Source organism: Belonocnema kinseyi, chromosome 6 (genome assembly GCF_010883055.1).
Source record: "Belonocnema kinseyi isolate 2016_QV_RU_SX_M_011 chromosome 6, B_treatae_v1, whole genome shotgun sequence".
In the NCBI taxonomy this organism is placed as follows: domain Eukaryota; kingdom Metazoa; phylum Arthropoda; class Insecta; order Hymenoptera; family Cynipidae; genus Belonocnema; species Belonocnema kinseyi.
The window spans coordinates 74344234-74364046 of record NC_046662.1 but is presented as its reverse complement, the minus strand read 5'-3'; the positions used below and the strand labels follow the sequence as shown (position 1 = coordinate 74364046).

The 19813-nt window shown below is 29.1% G+C and overlaps 2 protein-coding genes across 4 annotated transcripts in view; one reads left to right on the top strand and one right to left on the bottom strand.

Annotated features, from left to right (window-relative positions):
• Window positions 1-9864, bottom strand: part of LOC117175671 (vesicular integral-membrane protein VIP36) — a 20573-nt gene extending 10709 nt beyond the window's left edge. For both annotated transcript variants that reach the window (XM_033365398.1, XM_033365399.1), the window contains exons 1-3: window positions 9639-9864; window positions 9116-9231; window positions 2916-3113 (exon numbers count right to left, since the gene is read on the bottom strand). In XM_033365398.1, the coding sequence (XP_033221289.1) occupies window positions 2916-3113; window positions 9116-9231; window positions 9639-9765 (441 nt within the window). In that variant the 5' untranslated portion in view covers window positions 9766-9864. The remainder of the gene's footprint in view (window positions 1-2915; window positions 3114-9115; window positions 9232-9638) is intronic.
• The window catches only part of LOC117175669 (muscle M-line assembly protein unc-89-like), a 26139-nt gene extending 6326 nt beyond the window's left edge, over window positions 1-19813 (top strand). The window contains exons 1-3 of one of the 2 annotated variants that reach the window (XM_033365396.1): window positions 12440-13134; window positions 16579-16636; window positions 16980-19813. In XM_033365396.1, coding sequence (XP_033221287.1) covers window positions 13016-13134; window positions 16579-16636; window positions 16980-18155 — 1353 coding nt within the window. In that variant the 5' untranslated portion in view covers window positions 12440-13015 and the 3' untranslated portion in view covers window positions 18156-19813. Of the gene's footprint in view, window positions 1-12439; window positions 13135-16578; window positions 16637-16979 lie in introns of those variants that run through there. The other variant, XM_033365397.1, reaches the window with a different exon arrangement.

Here is a 19813-nt window from a genome sequence, read left to right as displayed (position 1 = left end):
TTGTTTTTCAATAGGAGAAAAATTGTTTGCCAAAAGCCAAACTTAGAGAAATCGTGGTTCATATTATCGACAATCCACAACAAAATAAAAAAATTAAAAGTGGCCTTTTTGAGAAAATCAATTTTCAAAATTTTCAGAAAAACCGCCACTATTCTCTGAATTTTGAAAATTTGGATACTTTTCTTGGATCATTCGATAGAGCTCAAAATTTATCATCACATGAAAGAAAACCAACCGAATGTGTATATTTGGTAAAAAACTACATCATTTTGAAAAATATTTTGGCAGTTTTAATGAAATTGTAAGGTTATCTTCAACAGCTCACTATTTCTGAACAAAATTTTTTGCAGCCAAACGGCGAAACATGTGTTCCTTTAATTTGAATGTAGAATAACATACTTTCATGTCACAATATCTTGACAACCTCATGCAGGCCTCATTGCATGATTTGAAATGGAATCAGTCAAATATCCTATCTCTTTTTTCCTTTTTATTATGATTAAAAAATATATAATATTTTTGTAATTAGACAGATGAGTAAAAAAAAATAAAACTGAATTATAAATTGCTTTAGACATTTCGGCAACCTATGGTGGTCCTCTTCAGTTAATTATTCTAAAAAATTGTTTACACTCACTATGGGAAATATAATACAATTTAAATGTCTTAATTATCTACGCAAATTTGTTTAATATGAAAGTTGTTATTTTTTATAAACATATCTTTGGTTAATTATTTCTGGTGATCTAATTAGTAAAGAATTCTTAGATATAACTTCTAATGTCTTTTGTCTTAGCGAATAATTAATGATTTATTATTGAAGGGTTATTACAAAAAAATATTTAAAATCTTTTGTTACGCCAGTTTAATCATAATTAAATGTTTTTGTAACGTAGTGAATGTACAATTCACTTAGAATTAACATAAATAATCGTTATAATGGTCTTTCGTAATAAAAGAAACTAAAAAATATATCTCAGTTCTATGCTAGAAACCTTGAAAAATCCACATTTTGCTTTACATTTTTTTGACATCTTTACAAGCTTGAAATTACATTTTTATTTTTCAAAACTTTCAAATATCTCCTAAACTTGATCAAATTTGATTAAAATTTGGTGCTTTAATTTCCGAAACTTTAGGAAATAATTTGACATGTTTCACCATTTTTTGCAATTTTCTCTTAGAATTCATTTTTAAATATAAAGAAACATTTTATATTTTTTCATGAATTTTAAGAAAATTTTGTCATTCTCTTCAAACTTGAAACGTTTCTGAATTTTGTTTCCAAATTTTAGAAAATACACATTCTGTTTAAAATGTTTTGAAACTTCAAATTATTTTTTAAAAAGCGGAATTTTCAACAAAATAGGCGATTCTTGAATCCAAAAAGATTATTTTTCAACCAGTTGCATTTTTCACCATAAAAATTAAATTTTTACAAAAAGAGACAAATTTTCTACGAAATAGTATAATTTTTAACTTGAAAATATGAACTTTAAAAAAAAGTTCACCATAAACTAAATACATACTTGAATTTTGCAGCAAATACATGAACTTTCTAGTAAGAAAATTAATTTTCTATCAAATATTAATTTTTAACAAAAAAGTTACATTTTTATTCACAGCGATGGAGTTTGACATAAAATGGTATAGTTAAATCTTCAGTTAAAAAATTAATTTTCAACAAAAAAGAACATTTCAAGAAAATAGTTCACTTTCCCACCTAAGGAAGGATAAAAAAGTATATTTTAATTAAACCAGAAAAAAACTAATTTTCAATAAAATAGTGAAAATAGATTAATCTTTTGATAAACAATGGCATTTTTAACCAATAATATAAATACGAAACTGACGCTATATTTTCAACGAAACAATAGACTTTTTTGCCAAAAAGGTAAAGTTGATGGTGCGTTTCCAACCAAATGATTGAATTTTCAACCAAAAAGGTGAAACTGATGGTGCAGGAAATTAATGATCTTTATTGTGTCGCCAAAAATGTATGCGAGATTTCGTGATTACATCTTTTTTAATAAAGGATAATCATTCAAATTTATTTGTGCTGAGTCCTGTAAAATTGTCCTTAGGGGATTTTCAACGGGAAAAATAAAGGCTTTAACAAAACTCATGGTTTTCACATGCCTATTTTATGCATAGTTATGTAATTCTCCTCAATTTTCAGTGAAATTAATAATATCAGGGACATTTCTTTACAATAAATTTGAGTTTCATTATTTTTACATAATAATGTCGGTGAAATAATATGAAGCTGAAAACCTTAAAATTTGATATTTCGAAGCAGTATTTTGTATTTACTTGTATTGAAATTCCAATTGAATTAAAATATGTTCTTACTTAATGAATGTGTACTTCTGCAAATGACAATATAATTTTGGTTTAAATTCTTTTACGTCTTCGCTCAACATAGAAGCATTTTGTGATTCAGCGCGAATTCCATTTTCGCAGCGCATATTAACATTTAAAAATCTGTTTTCAAAAGGGAAATAAATATTGACACTTCTGAATAGTAAAGTTCCATTCTACAAAAATCCATATATGTAATAAACTTGTTTTAAATTACGTCATTAACACGTCTTGACGATCTATTCTGGAATAAGCCTTTTTTCATAAAAATATAAATTTCGCAAGAGAGAGAAATTATTTTATCTACAAGAAATTCTTCTACGATAAAATATATTTTTTGAGAATATTTAACGTTTTCCTCTAACTTTAGCTACAACTCACTTTCTTTGAAACTTTAGCATATCCCCCTACAAGAACCATCATTTTTGGATCCTGAAAAGTTCACTAGAGTAATTTGCTTTCCGCTTGCATGAGAGATAAAAAAAATGTTTCCGCATGTCGTGCATTGTTTCTTACTAAATGGAATACAAAGCTTACGGCTGAAAAATACGTACATTATGCGGGCCATTATGATTGCTGTAAGTGTCGAGGATAATCCCCAAGCCTTGGAAGAAGTCCTTGTTTCCGAAGACAGGACCTTCTTGCATTCTATCTTTTGCGTACCAAATTGCAAGTCCATCGCCAAATAATTCTCTACCTTTTCCGTGAACTTTGAAGTGCACCTGAAGTTCCCAGTTCCTCACGTTAACTGGCTGTAAAAAAATCAGGGGAATTTTAATCCAATTTGAGATTCTGAAATGTGAGTTTCATAATCAGGATGGCCACTCAAAATTTAACAAAAATAGGCCATTTCCCCGTGGACTTTTGAGCTTTTATAATAATAATAATAATAATAATTCAATAATCATTCCTTTATTATATAAAATTAGAAAAGAATTACAAATTTTAGAACTCCAAGGAAAAATATATAATGCAATTTTTTGGATTTTAAGAAAATAGAGGAATAAGCTCTGTTAAATAACATTAATGTAGGTATCGTATTTAAAAGATTTAAAGACAAAATATATTGCATTTTCAACCAAATAGTGAAATTTTCAAACAAACAATATGCATTTTCAATAAAAGAATTGAGTTTTCTAGCTAAAAATTTGGATTTTTCTAGAAAAAATTTAACTTTTAATACCGCAAAAAATAATTTTTCACTAAATACATTAATTTTCAACACCACAAATTAATTTTCAACAAAACAGTTGCATTGAACAAAAATTTGAATTTGCACCTATGAAGGTAGGCAAGCGATCGAATTTCAAACAAAAAATATTTAACTTGTACTAAAAATAGTTACATTTCCAACCAAACAGTTGAATTTTCGAATGAAAAAAAAACAAATATTTTATAAGACAGTTAAATTTTCATCTAAGAAAGATGTACTTTTTAGAAAACAGTTGAATTTTTAACCATAACAGATTTATTTTGAACCATAAATATAACAATAGACCTGTCAATGAAAAAGAATTAATTTTCAACCAAAAATAGTAGGGTTTTCTTATTGGGGTCAATTAATTCAGTTCAACTTTAAGCAAAAAACGACAAAATGGGGAATTAGTTTTTCTCGAAAATTAGATTTTGAATTTAGTTTCAGAGCATTTTGAGTATTCCAAAATCATAAACTTATTATGCCAATCATTAACAATTATTTATGTCAATTTAGGTTACCGAAGTAATTAGTCAATTAAATATTTTTTTCAAATCATTTAAAGCACTCTAATGTAGAAAACGAGATTTCTTGCATTATTAGTATAAGATTGAAATTTAATAATAAAATTTATGATTATTTAAATTTTAGAATGAACGTTTGTAATTGAAAATATTTATTAAAAATAAAATCAATAAATCATCCTATACAGGTCCGCTAGTAAGGTTAGTTAGTTAAAAAGGGATGAAGATACCCTTGTCTCTTTTTAACCTAGGCAGGGATCACAGCTGAAAAGAAGCTCGAAAAAGGGAAAATAGGGTAATTTTCTCACGAAAAAGGGGATTATATTTTTCAATATATAATATATATTTTTAAATAATTTTCAATTATTTATGCCATTAAAGAATTTATATAAGTTAAGTATTTATTTGTTAGATTTGTAATTTCTTCCTTTCTATAATTAATACTTCCAATTAAAATTTAAAATTGCACTTTTCTGTCGAGCCAAGTAAAAATGTTAAAATTTATCGAATAGTTTGAGTTGAGGGCCACAAATTGTGGGTCGAAAACCAAAACAAGCAAAAAAATTTGTTTTGAAGTCCGTTAATATATTCTGTTCTCTTATTTATTTTCACAATTAAAAATATTAAAAATTCAATAAAATTGCCTTATGTAGAATTTTTCGGACAATTATAAAAAATGTTTTTTGGATTGATACGAAACTAAAATTTCTTCGCAGCTTGGACCAAAGAAACATGTTATTATTTTTTATTCATGAGAAACATTTTTGACGTGATGTTTATGACGTTCCAAAATCGAAAAAAAAATGAAATCCCAAAAATCTTAAATCACGACAAAAGTATGAATCCAGAAAACATATTTTTGCACATTTACAAGAAAATTGTTAATAAGCAAAAAATTTATTTTAAAATTTTGTAATTTTTGTATTACTGCTCACTAGTAAAAGCTGTAAATATAAAAAAATCATCATAATTTCTTAACCAATTGGAAATATTTTTAATTTCAAATCGTTAAATTTGACTGATTTAAGTTTTTTTCTCGCTTTTGTCGAATGCCAACAAGTAATTAACTTTGTATATTTCAACTGAAAGTTATTCTCCTTCTAATACGTATTTAAAAAGTACTACATATTTTGTAACTGTTCCAATTTTACATTGGATAAAAACTTCTGTGTCCAGTTTTCGTATTTTCAACAATGATATCAACATTCATTAATAATTTATTTAAGTGCCATAATTTCTATAATAACGGTTACACTTAGTAATTTAAGAGAATTTTCCGCGTAGTTCAAATATTGTACATTTTAAGAGAAAAGGGGAAAAGGGGGAGGTTTTTTGAGAATATGGGCAAAAGGTGAATTTGAAGAAAAAAGAGGAAACTAAGAAAAAAAGGGGAAGACTGTGCACCCTTTTTTTAGTTTTTGGAACTTATAATAGGCTCGTTAGTGATACCGAATCTAGGTTTATAATATCGTTGTTGAGAATATCCTCCTACCCTCGCCTATTTGTAAATATGATTTTTCGATTGGTAATATTGTCGAATATGCTGATTGATTTTATTTAATTTTTGTTAAATATTTTCAATTGCAAAATTTTATGCTGAAATTTAAGGAATCATTAATTTTATTATTTAATTTCACTAATATACTAATAATGTAAATAAATCCTGTTTTATATATTTAACCGACTTTTTGATGCCTACTATTTCTGTTACAACTTATTATGTATACTTAATTTAAAATACAATAATTAATTTTAAAGTTTCACTGATTTTGTTTTATTCCTTTTTAAATTTCGTTCTCAAGTTTCTTTTATCACTGTCTCCATAATTTACGAGGCTCTCTTGAACTTTACTTTTTTAATCCTTTTTATTTTTATCCTGCTGCTCCACCTTTGCGGTAATTTTGATTAATTGTTCTACGAAACTTCCGTCATCCCAAGATTCAGCCACAAAATTCATATTAATATATCCTGCTTATTCTTTTTATATTTTTAACTAGTTTTTGAATAATGTCAAAACCTTGTATTTATTATATATATTTTTTCTTTTTTTAATTTCTCCTCATTTCAATAGGAATTGAATTAAAATCATTAATTATATACTCTTTATTCGCCTAATTTGATCAATTGCCATATAATAACGTTTTTTACAGCAGAACTTTTCGAAAAAAATATAAAATTCATGCCTAGATTGCACCATATTTCTTTTGCTTCGCGCATTCGACTAAAAATAAAGTTTTTGTTCTCAAATATAAGAAGAACTTCAAATTAATTTGAAGCTCCATCGATGTTAATTTCGAAAGAATTGTTGATGCTTTTCCTCAATGCCGAAGGGGAGGGGGCAATTTTAAAATACTCGAAGGAAAGAATGCTGCCAAATTCACACACATAATTAATAGTAATTGAGTTTCAGTTAAAGGGCAGTGAGAAAGAACGTCATATTTGTGTGCATAATAAAGCTTACAAAAATTTAAGATCTGTTAATATAAAATTTTATTCTTTACTCCTTAAAGTCAATTTTGGCTTTTTTAATTCATAATTTCATATCCACTTTTTTTTGATTCTGTAATATGACGAATTTCATTTTAAAACTGACACTTTAGATGTTTGCCATATTTTCGGCGATTAAAATCTCTTGAAAAAATAAAAATTGCTCAAAAATAGTTGTTTTTAGACTTAGCATTTGAATTAAAATAAATTGAAGTTTGTTGTCATTTTTCAAAGGCGTTTAAGATTTAGAAGCACTAATTTATTAATTTAAATTTTTTGTCCAAAAATTTGAATAATTTCAAATCTACCGGTTAAAATGTTTAATTAATGAGTTCTGTAAATTAAGTTCCTCATCAATACCTAACATTTGTAAACGCTCGTAATTTTAAAATGTTCGAATCTTCAAAATTCTGAGTTTTTTAAACAGTTCATTTATCATTTCATTATTTAATTCAAGAAATTATTTGAATCCTGTAAAAAGGCAGACTAATTTTCAAACCAAAAGGAGGAATATTCAATAAATGTGTTAAGATTTTAACCAAGAAAGATTTTTTAGTCAATAAAGAAAAAAAAATCTGATTGCAAATGTTGAGTTTTAAAGCCAAATAGATGAATTTTTCACCAAAAAGTTGAATTTAAGACCCAAAAATATGCATTTTCTACCAAAAAAAGAGGCAAATTTTCAACAACACAGATAATTTTTTAAAGAAATAGTTCAACTTTAAACGTAGAATAAGTATTTTCAACCAAGAAGATTAAATAATGTCTATCAAAGAAGATAAATTTTTGAGAAAAAAAATGAAAGTTAAATTTTCAGTTTAAAAAATTATTTTTCAATAAAAACACTAATTTTTTTTCTAAGAAATGAATATTTTCAACCAAAAAGATTAATTTTTAACAAAATACATGAACTTTCAACCAGGACCAATAAGTAAAGAAAAGTTGAAATTCTTAATATAACTAGCAAAAATGAGCCATTTGTGATCATTTTTTGTTCTCAAAATTATTATTTAAATATAAATAATGCAATGAAAGTATAGAAAAATGGTTATTATTCATTTATATTACAAATACAATTTTGACTGTTATTTATAAGGTTAGTTTTGTTCATATCAATTATAAATTGAAATACTGTTGTATACTTATATGCGTCTGTCTTGATTGAAGTACCTGAATATTACATTATAGATCTTGAATTTTTCTCAGTTTCATCATGAACATAAATGTTATATTTTTGTGACTCTTGAACTTGAAAAATAAAATTTAGATATAAAAAAAATTTTTTTAATACATGTACGTAAAAAATATATCCAGAAAACGTGGTAAATGGAATCTTCTAGAAACTTGGAATTAAATTCAAATCGTTGAATTTATTTCTGCCGTGATTTGATTTTTTTTTAATATTAAAAGTATGATGTCAGATTATTACACAGGCGGCGAGTCATATTTTGTTAATGAGAAAAATAATCCGCTAATTTTAATGAACTGTAAGAAAATGAAAAAATAGCGTCATTTATATTTAATTTATTGGATTTTTGTCGATATAATAATTAAACTTCTGTCAAATCTATATCAAAATGTTAAGAAATAAAAAAAGTTTTTTTATAAAGAAAGGGTAATTATTGCAAGCGTAGCGCATACAGTAATCTAGTGTAGTATAAAAGGAAGTCACTTTTGAACGTCAAATTAACTTTAAAACCTTCAATATAAAACGATCTTCGATATTTTAACGGGAATCGTTGATTACACAGAGTTAAATTCGCAACAAATTTTTTTCGAAGAGCGAGACTACATTTAGTAAAAAAAATATGTAAAATTCCCGGTTTTCAACCAAATTTCTGACTTTTTCACAGGTTTTTCGGTCAGTAGTCATCCAGACACTTTAAAAAGTGAATACTGAATACATATTTAATTCTTCTAAATGGCCGAATTTAAAATTACCCGCAACTTATATTATTTATTAAATTTAAAGAATAATAAAATCAATAATTAATTACTGGTTCTGTAAAACAAATAAATTTGAAACAAAAACGATATTAATCATGTTTCACAAATATTATAAGTAAACTCGAAAATAGTTGCTACAAAAATAGATATCCTTGTTAATTTAAGCAACGCATTCAGACTTATTTCCAAAGAAACGATAAATTTGTTTATAGAATTTCAGTATTATCTTTGCAGAAAAAAAAAGGAATTTGCCGTGCTTTTGAACCTTATCAAAATGATATCGATTGACCCGTGCTTGCATATAATTGGCCAGAACAAAAATACACATTTTGCCATCTAAGTAGACTAAACGCATTGATTTCAATCACTATTTATTGAATGATTCAGTTATTTTATTCTATTAGTTTAAAAAATTCAATTTTGCAGACTTGTTTTAATTCTCTTAAAAATAGAAACCAGCTTCATCTACTTCAGTTACTTACTTTAATTAATCATTGTCATAATTATCGTACATTTGAAAAAAAAAAAATGGTACAAGATAAAATATTAGAGAAAAAATTTTTTGTTTTAATTAACTGGGGATTGAAAAATAAAAACTTACGATTGAATTCCAGATCGCCCCTTGCTTACTTTGCAGATCAGGTGTTAACCTGATATAATTATTCGTGACTATGGTGCTACCCATAAAATCCCAGTAAGGCATCGTCATACCTGATCCTGTTTTAAACAAATTTCTTTAATTTAATTAACAAGTTTGTATTTAAACAGCTAAAAAGTAGGAAAGTTGTTGATTGATTTTACATTTTTTCTAATTTGGAGCGAGACAAGAAATCGTATGAAAGTCATTTTATCACAAAAGTAGTAATAAAAACTAACGCTATAACCGCTTTAATCAAATTTGAAAAAAATTTAATATCCACAGTTTTTGACGAAACAAATCATAAAAAACATAAAATACTAACCTCAAAAACTATTTCGGAGCAAATTATTCTTTTCTCAAAGTATAATTATTTAAAGTTAAAAGCAAAAAGCGGAAAATATTATAATTAACATAAATATTATAAAATAAATTAAAAGAGTAGCCTTAAGTGCATAGAAATAAGAATTAATCAAATTTTGTGAACCTTGGTAAGGTCTCACGAGAGAATGCTCTCGTTTCATGTAATCGTTTGTGTTCCATTCCGCTCCTAGGACATTTAAAACTCCGATTAAAAACACATAACACCATATTAATTGCGAATTTTCCCCCATCGTGTTTAAGTTTTACGAGCAAATATTTGTTTGTGCGAAGTTATGACAAAAAACTGGAAAATCGGTTAATCATCTGACAAGATTCAGACAAGACTTGAGTGACGTCTGCTATTTTTTGACTACATGATTCAAGACTAAATAACACCAAACATGCTGGTCAACTTCCTTAAAAACATTACTAGAATCTTGGATCAAAAGTCTCTAGCAGGAAATTAAACAAATTTAATTTATGAGGTCATGAAGGAATTGGTAATTAAAAAATATAGAATTATGTATGTTAGTATATTATAACGATTGAATAATTTCTAAAAACTCAAAAAATGGTAAATTCAGACACCTAAACTATACTAGATGTAGAATAAAAACTTTTAAAAATATTGCATTTTCAACAAAAATAGATGAATTTTTAGCTAAATAGTTGAATTTTCAACCCACGAGATTAATTTTATAACAAAAAAGACGAATCGTAAAAAAATAGTTAAATGTTTAATAAAACAGTTACATTTCCAAACGAAGATACATATTCGAACAAAACAAGATTTTTATGTTAAATCAAAAAATTTTTAATACATTAAAAATGGTAGCTTAGAAAACTAGAAATTTTGCTTAAAAAATAAAGTTAATTTTTCACTGCATACTTTTTGTGTTTGAATTATACACTTTTAAATATGTGATTATACAAAGTGTGTTCAACATTTTAGACCCTATAATATGGCAGATGTTTTTTAATGCTTAATAGCATTTTTTAAATATTTAAAAATTGCCTCCCCTCTTCATATTTGAAATTTTTTACGTCCGACATTTCCAAAACTACATGAAACTTTACGATCCCTAGATTATCAATTTCACTTTTAGCCTAAATAATGTTGTACTTTCAAAATTTATTTATTTACTTGTGATGAACAAAGCTGATTCTGAACTTTTTTATTTTCTCTTACAATAGTTGCATTCTGAAAAGAAATGAGATACTATCATTTCCAGTGATATTTATACAGTTTTCAATGTTTAAAATTATGGGGTTTATTATTTAAAGGTTCAATAAAAAAAATAAATGATTGAGATTTGATAAATTGTGCTAGCAGATAGCGGCGCCCTCAACGAAAGATAGTCCTCTCAAGTTGTGACTTCAGTTGTAAGATGTCTGAACGCCGAGGTCCAATATCTTTGATGAAACGAAATTTTATTTTTTTGATGACTTAAAGAAAATGATTTTTGACAATAATTCTATTTGAATATTATTCCTTCTTTTTAAAAACTGTTTAATTAAATAATAAATTTGTCACCAAATAAATACGTATTCAATTATTTAATTGGGTGGCTTTTTGAAAAGCAAAAATAATATTGAAATATACTTATATTGAAAAATGATTGTTTTTTTCAGGTTTTTGAAGAAGCAATTTTGTCCCATGCAATTGGTCTTATTATTTGACCCATCGACATAAAGAAATGGACAGGTAATGCTGTGGGGAGAACGGTAATGGGCTCTAGGGAGAGAAAAAACATATGAGACGTAGACCTATCTCTTTTTAGATAAAGCTGATTGGTCGAGAATATTTTCGTTGGGTGAAGTTTGGCGCAGCACAGGATCGTGCTTTGTGTCGCGAGTGCCCCAATAATGTGATGTTCATCGCACTTTTCAGAATCGATTTATTTATAATTTACTTAATTATAATTTATTGTAAATGCATATAAAAAATGGTGGCAGCCTGTGTAATTTGTGGGTGCTAGAAAGACGTTTATATGGGGATATGTTATCTTACGTAAGTAAAGTTATTGAATATAGTAAAATAAAAAATGTTACAACAAAAACAAAATCTCAAAATATGAAGTTTTGTACCTATGCAATACAAATGGTTATTTTTAATGTTATAGAAATATTGTTCAAATTGTTGACAGTTATTACATTATTTTTGAACTCACAAAACGATTATTATTGTAGCATTTTCAATCCAATTTCAAGAAGAATTGAAGGTTACCAAGTTTTTAAAATAATCTATCTGAAACAAGTTATTTTACATGAATCTTCTTTAAAATTCAATTTATTATAACTACAAATTTCTCATGTATTGTTTATCTTTTTTTTAATTAACCGTACAGAATGTTTAGGTAATACCCGGGGCCACCAATTCACTTGACAGAGTCCTGAAACAGATAAACGCAGGTCTACGTCTCATATGTTTTTTCTCTCTCTCTAAAGCCCATTTCAGTTCTCCCAAAAGCGTTACCGGTCCATTTCTATATGTCGATGATTTGACCCTCGGCATGCCGACATCTTGGATTTCCCCACCAAATCTAAAATACCTACAGGAATTTTGGAATTATAAAATTAGAAACTAAAAACAGTTTAATTGCAATCAATTCAGCGTTGTTTAACTAAATTGAGAAGAAACGAAATAAGTAGTAAAAACAAATATCGCTCCCATATAAAAAATAGGTTAGGATGTCGGGTCAGATTAGATCAGATTATAAACCCTTTTTAATGAATGATAATTACCCTAATCAGTCTGTATGAATTTGAATTTAAACACCCAGTCTATGTAGCGGAAGTAGTAAAAAAGGTAATTAAATCCCTGGCAGCCATGATGTCATAGAGACTCATGATTGGTCGATCTCCTTAGGGGTGCGTCCAAGTTCCGCTCGGCTGAGAAAGGAATTTTTACCGTACTCCCCTCCTTGGAACATCTTGGAATTTATACCAACACAAAGAAAGGAGTCGCCGGGTCTTCTGACTGTGAGTTCGAGGGTGCCTTGTTCGTAATCTGTATCTTTTTCCAAACGGTTTTTCTTCGATTACGTAAAATCGTTTGTTCCGTGAAGTATCCCAATCAGTGTCGTGAAGCCAAACAGTTCAAAAAGTAATCTTGTAACGGGATATCGAAAAAACTGCGCGTGCGTTTGCCTCCCGGAAAACGTTCGGCGGCATTGTACATGGCGTCCTTAGTAATAAATGCGTATACCGCGTAGGATTGTCCCCGTACCTCGTTAAATTGGAGCAATAACTGACCATTTCAAGGCGAATCCAGTCAGCATTTAGTTATGTTGTGACCCCTTGTGTTCGGAGAGTGAGAAGTTGGCTTGAATTTTACTCAAGAGAAAATAATAACCAAGGTACGGACCTATTCTTTTGCCGCATCTAGGTGGAGAACCTTGCAATTTTTCGTATTGCACGGTTTTTGCTGATTCGAGTGGAAAGGGCGTGGATAATAAAGATACAAGTTTCTAAAGTTTTCTAAAACACCGTAGTCTTACTATGCGTAAAACGCCGAAGAAGGCGGCCTCTGGAGGCGATGAGAGTCGGAGGTTAAAAACGACGAGCGTACCTTCCAATTCGAGCGTGGACAGAAAGAGTGGGTCCGAGATCCCAACCAGGTTTGTAAATTAATCAGTCCGATGAGTCTTGGTAAAAAAAAGCCTAAAAGATCTTCCTCAGTTACATATATTTTTTTCCTCGACCCGCATCTTCTACGGGGACACTTAATTGATTCATTAGACTAGAGCAAATTGATTTCGAGATTGCATGCTCGATTGCTCTGAGAAGATTTAGTCCTATTATTGTATTTTTCAGGAATTTATATCCTATTTCTGGTAGTTGGAATAACTTTTTGTTTTAGAACTCGTTCTTCAAAAATACTGAAAATTATATTTTTAACTTGTTACTATCAGTATATTTCCATACGTTACTGAATAAGGAAATACAAACAGCTCTAAATATTTTTGTAGAACATTTATTTCTAAATTGAAGCCAAATTCCCACAGATTTTCTGATTCTGAAATAATTTTCAGTATTGTCTAATATTGATTAAAATTTGGAAATGATAACAAACTATTGCTGAAATATGGCGTGAAGAATGGAGATTAGATTCGTGAGTTGATTTTAAAAATAATAAAAGACTAGTTGATGCTTATGTAAATAAGCAATAAAAGTCCAGTGATCAATAACCGCCTTCTTTCGTCTCATTTACGCACTTGTTGTACGAATATTTAACTAGATTAAAAACAAATTCAATCGTAGATCACCAGATTATATTATGGTACGATGAATGATGAAATGTTCAGATGTTGATATGTGGATTACGATTCTTTGGGAATTAAAAAGTGATTGGTGAGAACGAAACTAAATAATATTCCATAGTTGAACGAGGAAAAGATTATTGTCGTTTAATTTTGGATAAATGCAAAAAGAATATCAGAAGAAAATTTTACTCCCGCAAATTACAGAAATATGCAAGAACAACAACCTTTGATCTAGCATTTTGTACGTTATTTAAATACTACCTCTCATCACCTCCAGTAATACCCGTGTCTGGATTTTGAAATCGGAGTTACACTGCAATTCAAATTGAAAAACAGGGTTGCTACAGAACCTGGGAAAGTCCTGTCTATATGTTTCTGAAGATTTAATCATTATTTTAGCGCTTTTCTGTTTATGTTATTTATTGTTTAACACTATTTTCTCATAATTGTCCGCTTATGCCACTATTTCTTTGCTTTTCCTTGACAAATATTTTTAAACTTCTTCGTTAATTGGTTAAAATAATATATTAAATTATATAATTTAGTAGGCATACTAAAATAACGCTAGATGACTTGTTGCATTTAGAACATAGAAGATGAGTTTTCTACAAAGCAGTTGAATTTTCAACCAAATAGTTAATTTTTTAACTAAAAAGATGAATTCTTAACAAAATACATACAATATTAACCAAATAGTTGAATTTTTAACCTAGAAGATTATTTTTCTGCAGAAAAGGCTAATTTTAAACAAAATACTTAAGTTTTTAATGAAATAGTTGAATTTTTAACCGAGAATATTAATTTTGAATAGAAAAGACGAATTTTCAACAAAATAGAGCAATGGATGTGATGTTAGTTCAAATTTTGTTTGATTACCTATCATTTTTTAAATTTCTAAACTAAAAAAGATTAGTTTTTAGCTGAAAGTAATTTAGTTAAATTTTCATTGAAAAGAATTTTAAATAAAAAAACTAATTTCCTACAAAATAATATATTTGGGTACCAAGTAGTAAAATTTCTATCAAATTGTTGAATATTCTTACCCCAAATACGAATTTTCTACAAAGCAGTTAAATATGTAACCCGAGATCATACATTTTCAGGAAGAAAGTATATTTTCAACTAATCACATGAATTTTCAATATAATAATTAGATTTTTTGTTCAAAAATTAACTCTCAGCCAAAAAATAACGAATTTTCATCTAAAATTGTGTACCTTCAAACAAAAAAATGAAACTTTAAGAAAGTTCAACTTTTCAAGCATATTTTGAATTTTCAACCTGAAAAGGTGCATTTTTAACCAAAAATAGATTTTAATTCAGACTGAAGATTTACATATAATCAACAAGACTTATATCCTCAACCAAAACAAATTAATTTTCAGCTAAACAGTTGCATTTTTAACAAAGAAGATATTTTACTCAAACAAATATCTGCCAAAAGACAACTTTGCAACAAAATACATCAATTTTCAAAAAAATTGTTGAATTTTCCAACAAAAAATACGAATCTTACACCAAGAAGTATGACCTTTTGACAAAATTATTGAATTTTCAACAAAATAATTCCATTTCAAACCAAATAATAAAATTTTGAACAAATAAATATGGAAAAGGAGAGAGACCGTGAAGTCTGCCACAAATAAATAGGAATTTTGATAATTTACAGACCTAAAAATAACATTTGGAATAAACACTGAAGTTCTTTTTTAATATTTAAAAAATATAAGGATGGAAAAATGGAAATTTCGATTAAAAAATAAAGTTAATTTGCCACAGCATACTTCATGATTTTGGAATATATATTTTAAAATTCGGACTACACGTTAGTCACCTTTGAAAATTTGCATTGATTAATTATTTTATTTATCGTACTGGCAGAAGTTATATAGACCCTTATTTTTCAGCTGTTGCTAAAGTGGCTCGTTATTTTATAATATTAATATGGCATTTGCCCCCCAATTAATATTCAAATATTTATTGAAATTCTGTGTTTAATAAGCACAAGTTGAAGACAAAATGTCAATTTATTGCCAAGAGGCCTTAAAATTGATTGTTTTCGAGAAATTCGTATAACTCTGGGAATAATCAACACTTTTTATAGTTCTTTGTCCAGTTCTAATGTTAATGCTTTGTATTATTTTACGGAATTATGCAGTAATTTGGAAATTTCCCCCTAGATTCTACCATAGGGTTGAATTTGGCGCAAAAAAAAAAAAACACGAAATTTCAAATAATGATTGAACTGGCCGCATTTAAAAAAAATTCAAAACAGTAGTATTTTCATAATTATTATTAAAGTTGATTAAAATATGATGAATAATGGCTTTTTAAAAAGGCTTAGAAGTATTTACACACTTTTGAAATTTTACACCAAATTTGACTTTAGCAATATATTTTTGTAAAATTAACTCTTTGTTTTGAACTTGGGCTTATTAGACGCCGAATTTCATTAGTTTCCGTCCTCTTGCGAGGGAAAAACTTTTATATTAATATTATAAAAGTTAGGTAACTTTAGTAATACCTTAAAAACCAGAATTTCCGTCAGTAGTGTACAATTTCCGTCAATAGTGTATATTGTAAATGCTATATGCTATGAAATTAATTTGAGTTCAAATTTCGATAGAATTTTTTGAAAAGTTGTCCTGGAAATTTGTCAAAAGTAGACCCGGAATATCCGAGAATTTTGAAATTCGACTTCTGTAACAACCCTGAAAAACTAAAATTTTCAAATTCCAGATTAAGACTTGATTTTCTACTCTAGCGGTAATAAAAAGATTTTATTATTGATTGTTTTAGACAAAAACTGACTGGAATTGAAAAGGCGAAATCGACTCTCTTGAAAAAGGAATTCAAAGTAAGTTGGTATTAATAAAGGCCGTATGTAGGTTATGTACTTGAAGTTTTGAACGTTCAAGTTACCATAATCTTTTAATGATGTTTTTGTCAACTATAAACATTACTCAACTGTTTATACATACTGCAAGAAATAGATAACCAAAATAAACTTAAAGTAGATTATTTTTAATTTTAGTTGGAACAATGCTTACGGATAAAATGGAATTGGGAACAAATATTTCGTTTATTTGAATGTTCAGAAATGCTGAAAAATTTTTAATTTCCAAAAGAACTTTAAAAATATTCTTAAAAAAACAAGTATTCTCTTTATTAGCAACCCTAATTTTTAAAAATTTTTCCAGAGCAAACTGCCAGCACCAAAAGTAATAACTCGTCCCTCCAGCACTACAAAGCAGTTAAAAAAACCCGCTGTATCCGGCAAAGTTGCAAAAGAACAAATACCCAAAATGCAGTCCGAGGTAGAAGAAACCACCACAAAGTCAAAGACACCGAAAGAAGACCTCAAGTCCAAAACAAAAGCAAGTGAACCCGAAGTTGTGGACCTCGAGATCGCAGAATCTCATCAGGATGAAAAATCTTCGGTTGCTAACGGCCAAGAAGACTCACTGAATGAAAAATCAAGCGAAAATGGTGTGACCCAAGAAGAGAAAAACGAAGAGAACGGAGAGCCTGAGAAAATCGAAAATGGGGACTCGAACGTGACTCCAGAAGAACCTTCTCAAAACGGAAACCACGAGGAGGAAGATATTCAAATTGTGGCTGAGGAGGCGCCCAAGGATGCGAACTCAGATGAAAAACTCGACAAAGAAGATCAACAGAGTGAATCTCAAACCGATACCGAAAGCTACGTAGTTGAATCCACGACTTCTGAAGTTTCCGAGTCTTCTGAACAACCTTCCGAGCCAAAAGAGCAGGAACAGTCGCCTGAAGCTGCGATTCTTGATGCACCCTGTGTTTCCTACGACTCTTCCATTACGTTAAAGAAAGCTCAGATTAAACTTAACGACTGCGTGAAGGATTCCTCGAAACCTGGAGAGGAAAATAATGAACCAGTTAACGAACTGTACAAAGATCTCTCATTTGGAAAGACTTTAAGGACCATTTCCGGAAGGCGTTCGCTCGGCCGTTTGCGTCACGTTACTTTTCGCGAACACAATCGTATTTCCCCGAACAGTTCTCTTTTCGTCAACACTTCCTCGACGTCCCAGGATGACGATTTCAAGGTTCTTCGTCATCGATCTGGACTCTCTGACTCCGTTTCGAGCAACGGAACATCTTCAGAGAGAAAGAGAAAATTGTATCCCCAGGAATCGAACATCTTGAAGAAACAGAAAACGGAATCTGAGGGCAGTTTTCTTAATGCTTCCTACGAATTGTTGAAAAGCTTCCGCAGGCCGTCTCTGGCTTCAACGCCCTTTAATTTCCAGACCGACAAGCTGAATTTGAGTGGAAAGAAAATTTCCAAGGACATCAAAGCTGATGAAACTCCAGACAACAAGTGGTGCGCTATCATGTAGAGTGCGAAATCCCTGAAAGGAAAATCTGGTTATTGGCCGGATTTCAACGAAACTTGTACGACTTTTGTGAAGATTAATCTATTTTGTCAGTCTGATCCCTTTTTTGAAGACATATCGCAGGTTTGAAATCGTGGATTGCGAGCCGGGAATTTGAATACTTGTACACAATTGGTACCACCGAATAAGTTTTTATCCATTTATCGAAATAGTGTGGATATTCATGGTTTGTGATTCGTATTACTCTTAGGATCCTTTCCAGAATCTTTAAATACTAACAAAAATTACGATAAGGTCGTAAATGGTTTGTACTAATGTCTCATGGAAAGGTATTATGATAAAAATATGCAGATATATTTTTACCAAACCATACAATGCTAAAGTAAAATTCTTTATAATTTTTGATAGTTACTTCCTGATGCCTTATGTTAGATTATTACCGAAGTTTCTCGGTATCGTTTGAGGTTTGAAGGAACTTTTTTGACCTCAGTTCTGAACGGTTAGGATTCTTGAATATTTTATTCACAAGGGCTGGAAATGCAAAGTCAAAAATTGAAAGAATCACATTTAAAATCGAAACATTTCGAGAATCCTATTCGGGCAGAAGGTGTTTCTGAGATTGGTTCTTTGCCGAGAAATATATTTTAGATGAGCAGTCGGATGTTGAAAAGCATTCGCAGCCTATTTTGTCTATCGTGGGATTATAAAGTATGCGATGTAATAGTATATATCCTGAAACTCGAAACTCAATATTATCGATTCATTCGCAAGGACTTCTTTCGCTTTGAATAATTTTCTTGTACAAATATCAAAATGGAAAGTCCTTTCGTGCCTATGCGTTCAATACATACGATTAAAAACCCGTAAATCAGTTTTAGAAATTTTTTAGAAAGACACTTTTTAAAGCCATGACATCAAACAGTAAAATGATTGGAACTCCGTTTTTCATGCCCACAAAAAACTTGTTATTTTATTCTGTGACTTATAAGTCGTTACGTTTTTTTAAGTCAACGTTATATTTAATCAAGGCGCAAAAATTGTTTTAATCTGATTTTGTTATAAAAAATCGCGGATTGAAAAGTAAAGTTATGTTTAAGTTTTCAGTGATAGACTATGTCTAAATAATTGTACGAAATATATTAGTGACCTCGTCTTTAATGTAACGTATTTATGCAGATTTGGCATTACGATTGTGTAAACACCACCAGGCAGAGTTGTATTTTACAACTAGAAGCTCAAATCTGCTGATAAAATTATCTTCGTAGATATTTGTATTCGCGTAAATCGGATTTAATACTCGGAACAATAATTAGATTGCTTGAGAGAGTTAAGGAACTGACCGTGGAAAGCAAAATCCAAAGTCACGTATGTGATTTGTAGAAGGAGAGTTTTGATTCAGGTCTGAATTTAATATTTTAGTGATAGATCGAGGAAGGTTCTGACGATTAGGAAAAATTTAGAAATCACTCTCGAATTTGTACTTGCCAAAGCAGATCGTCAATCTATTTTTTGTATTAACAATTTTTTTGTACCCTGGACTATAAATTGTGCGGTTTAACAGACTATTTTGTAAGACGTTACACATTTAAGTATTATAGAGAGGATATGAAAACATGTATATAGAAAGTATCGAGTTTATAATAAAGATAAAGAGAGACAAA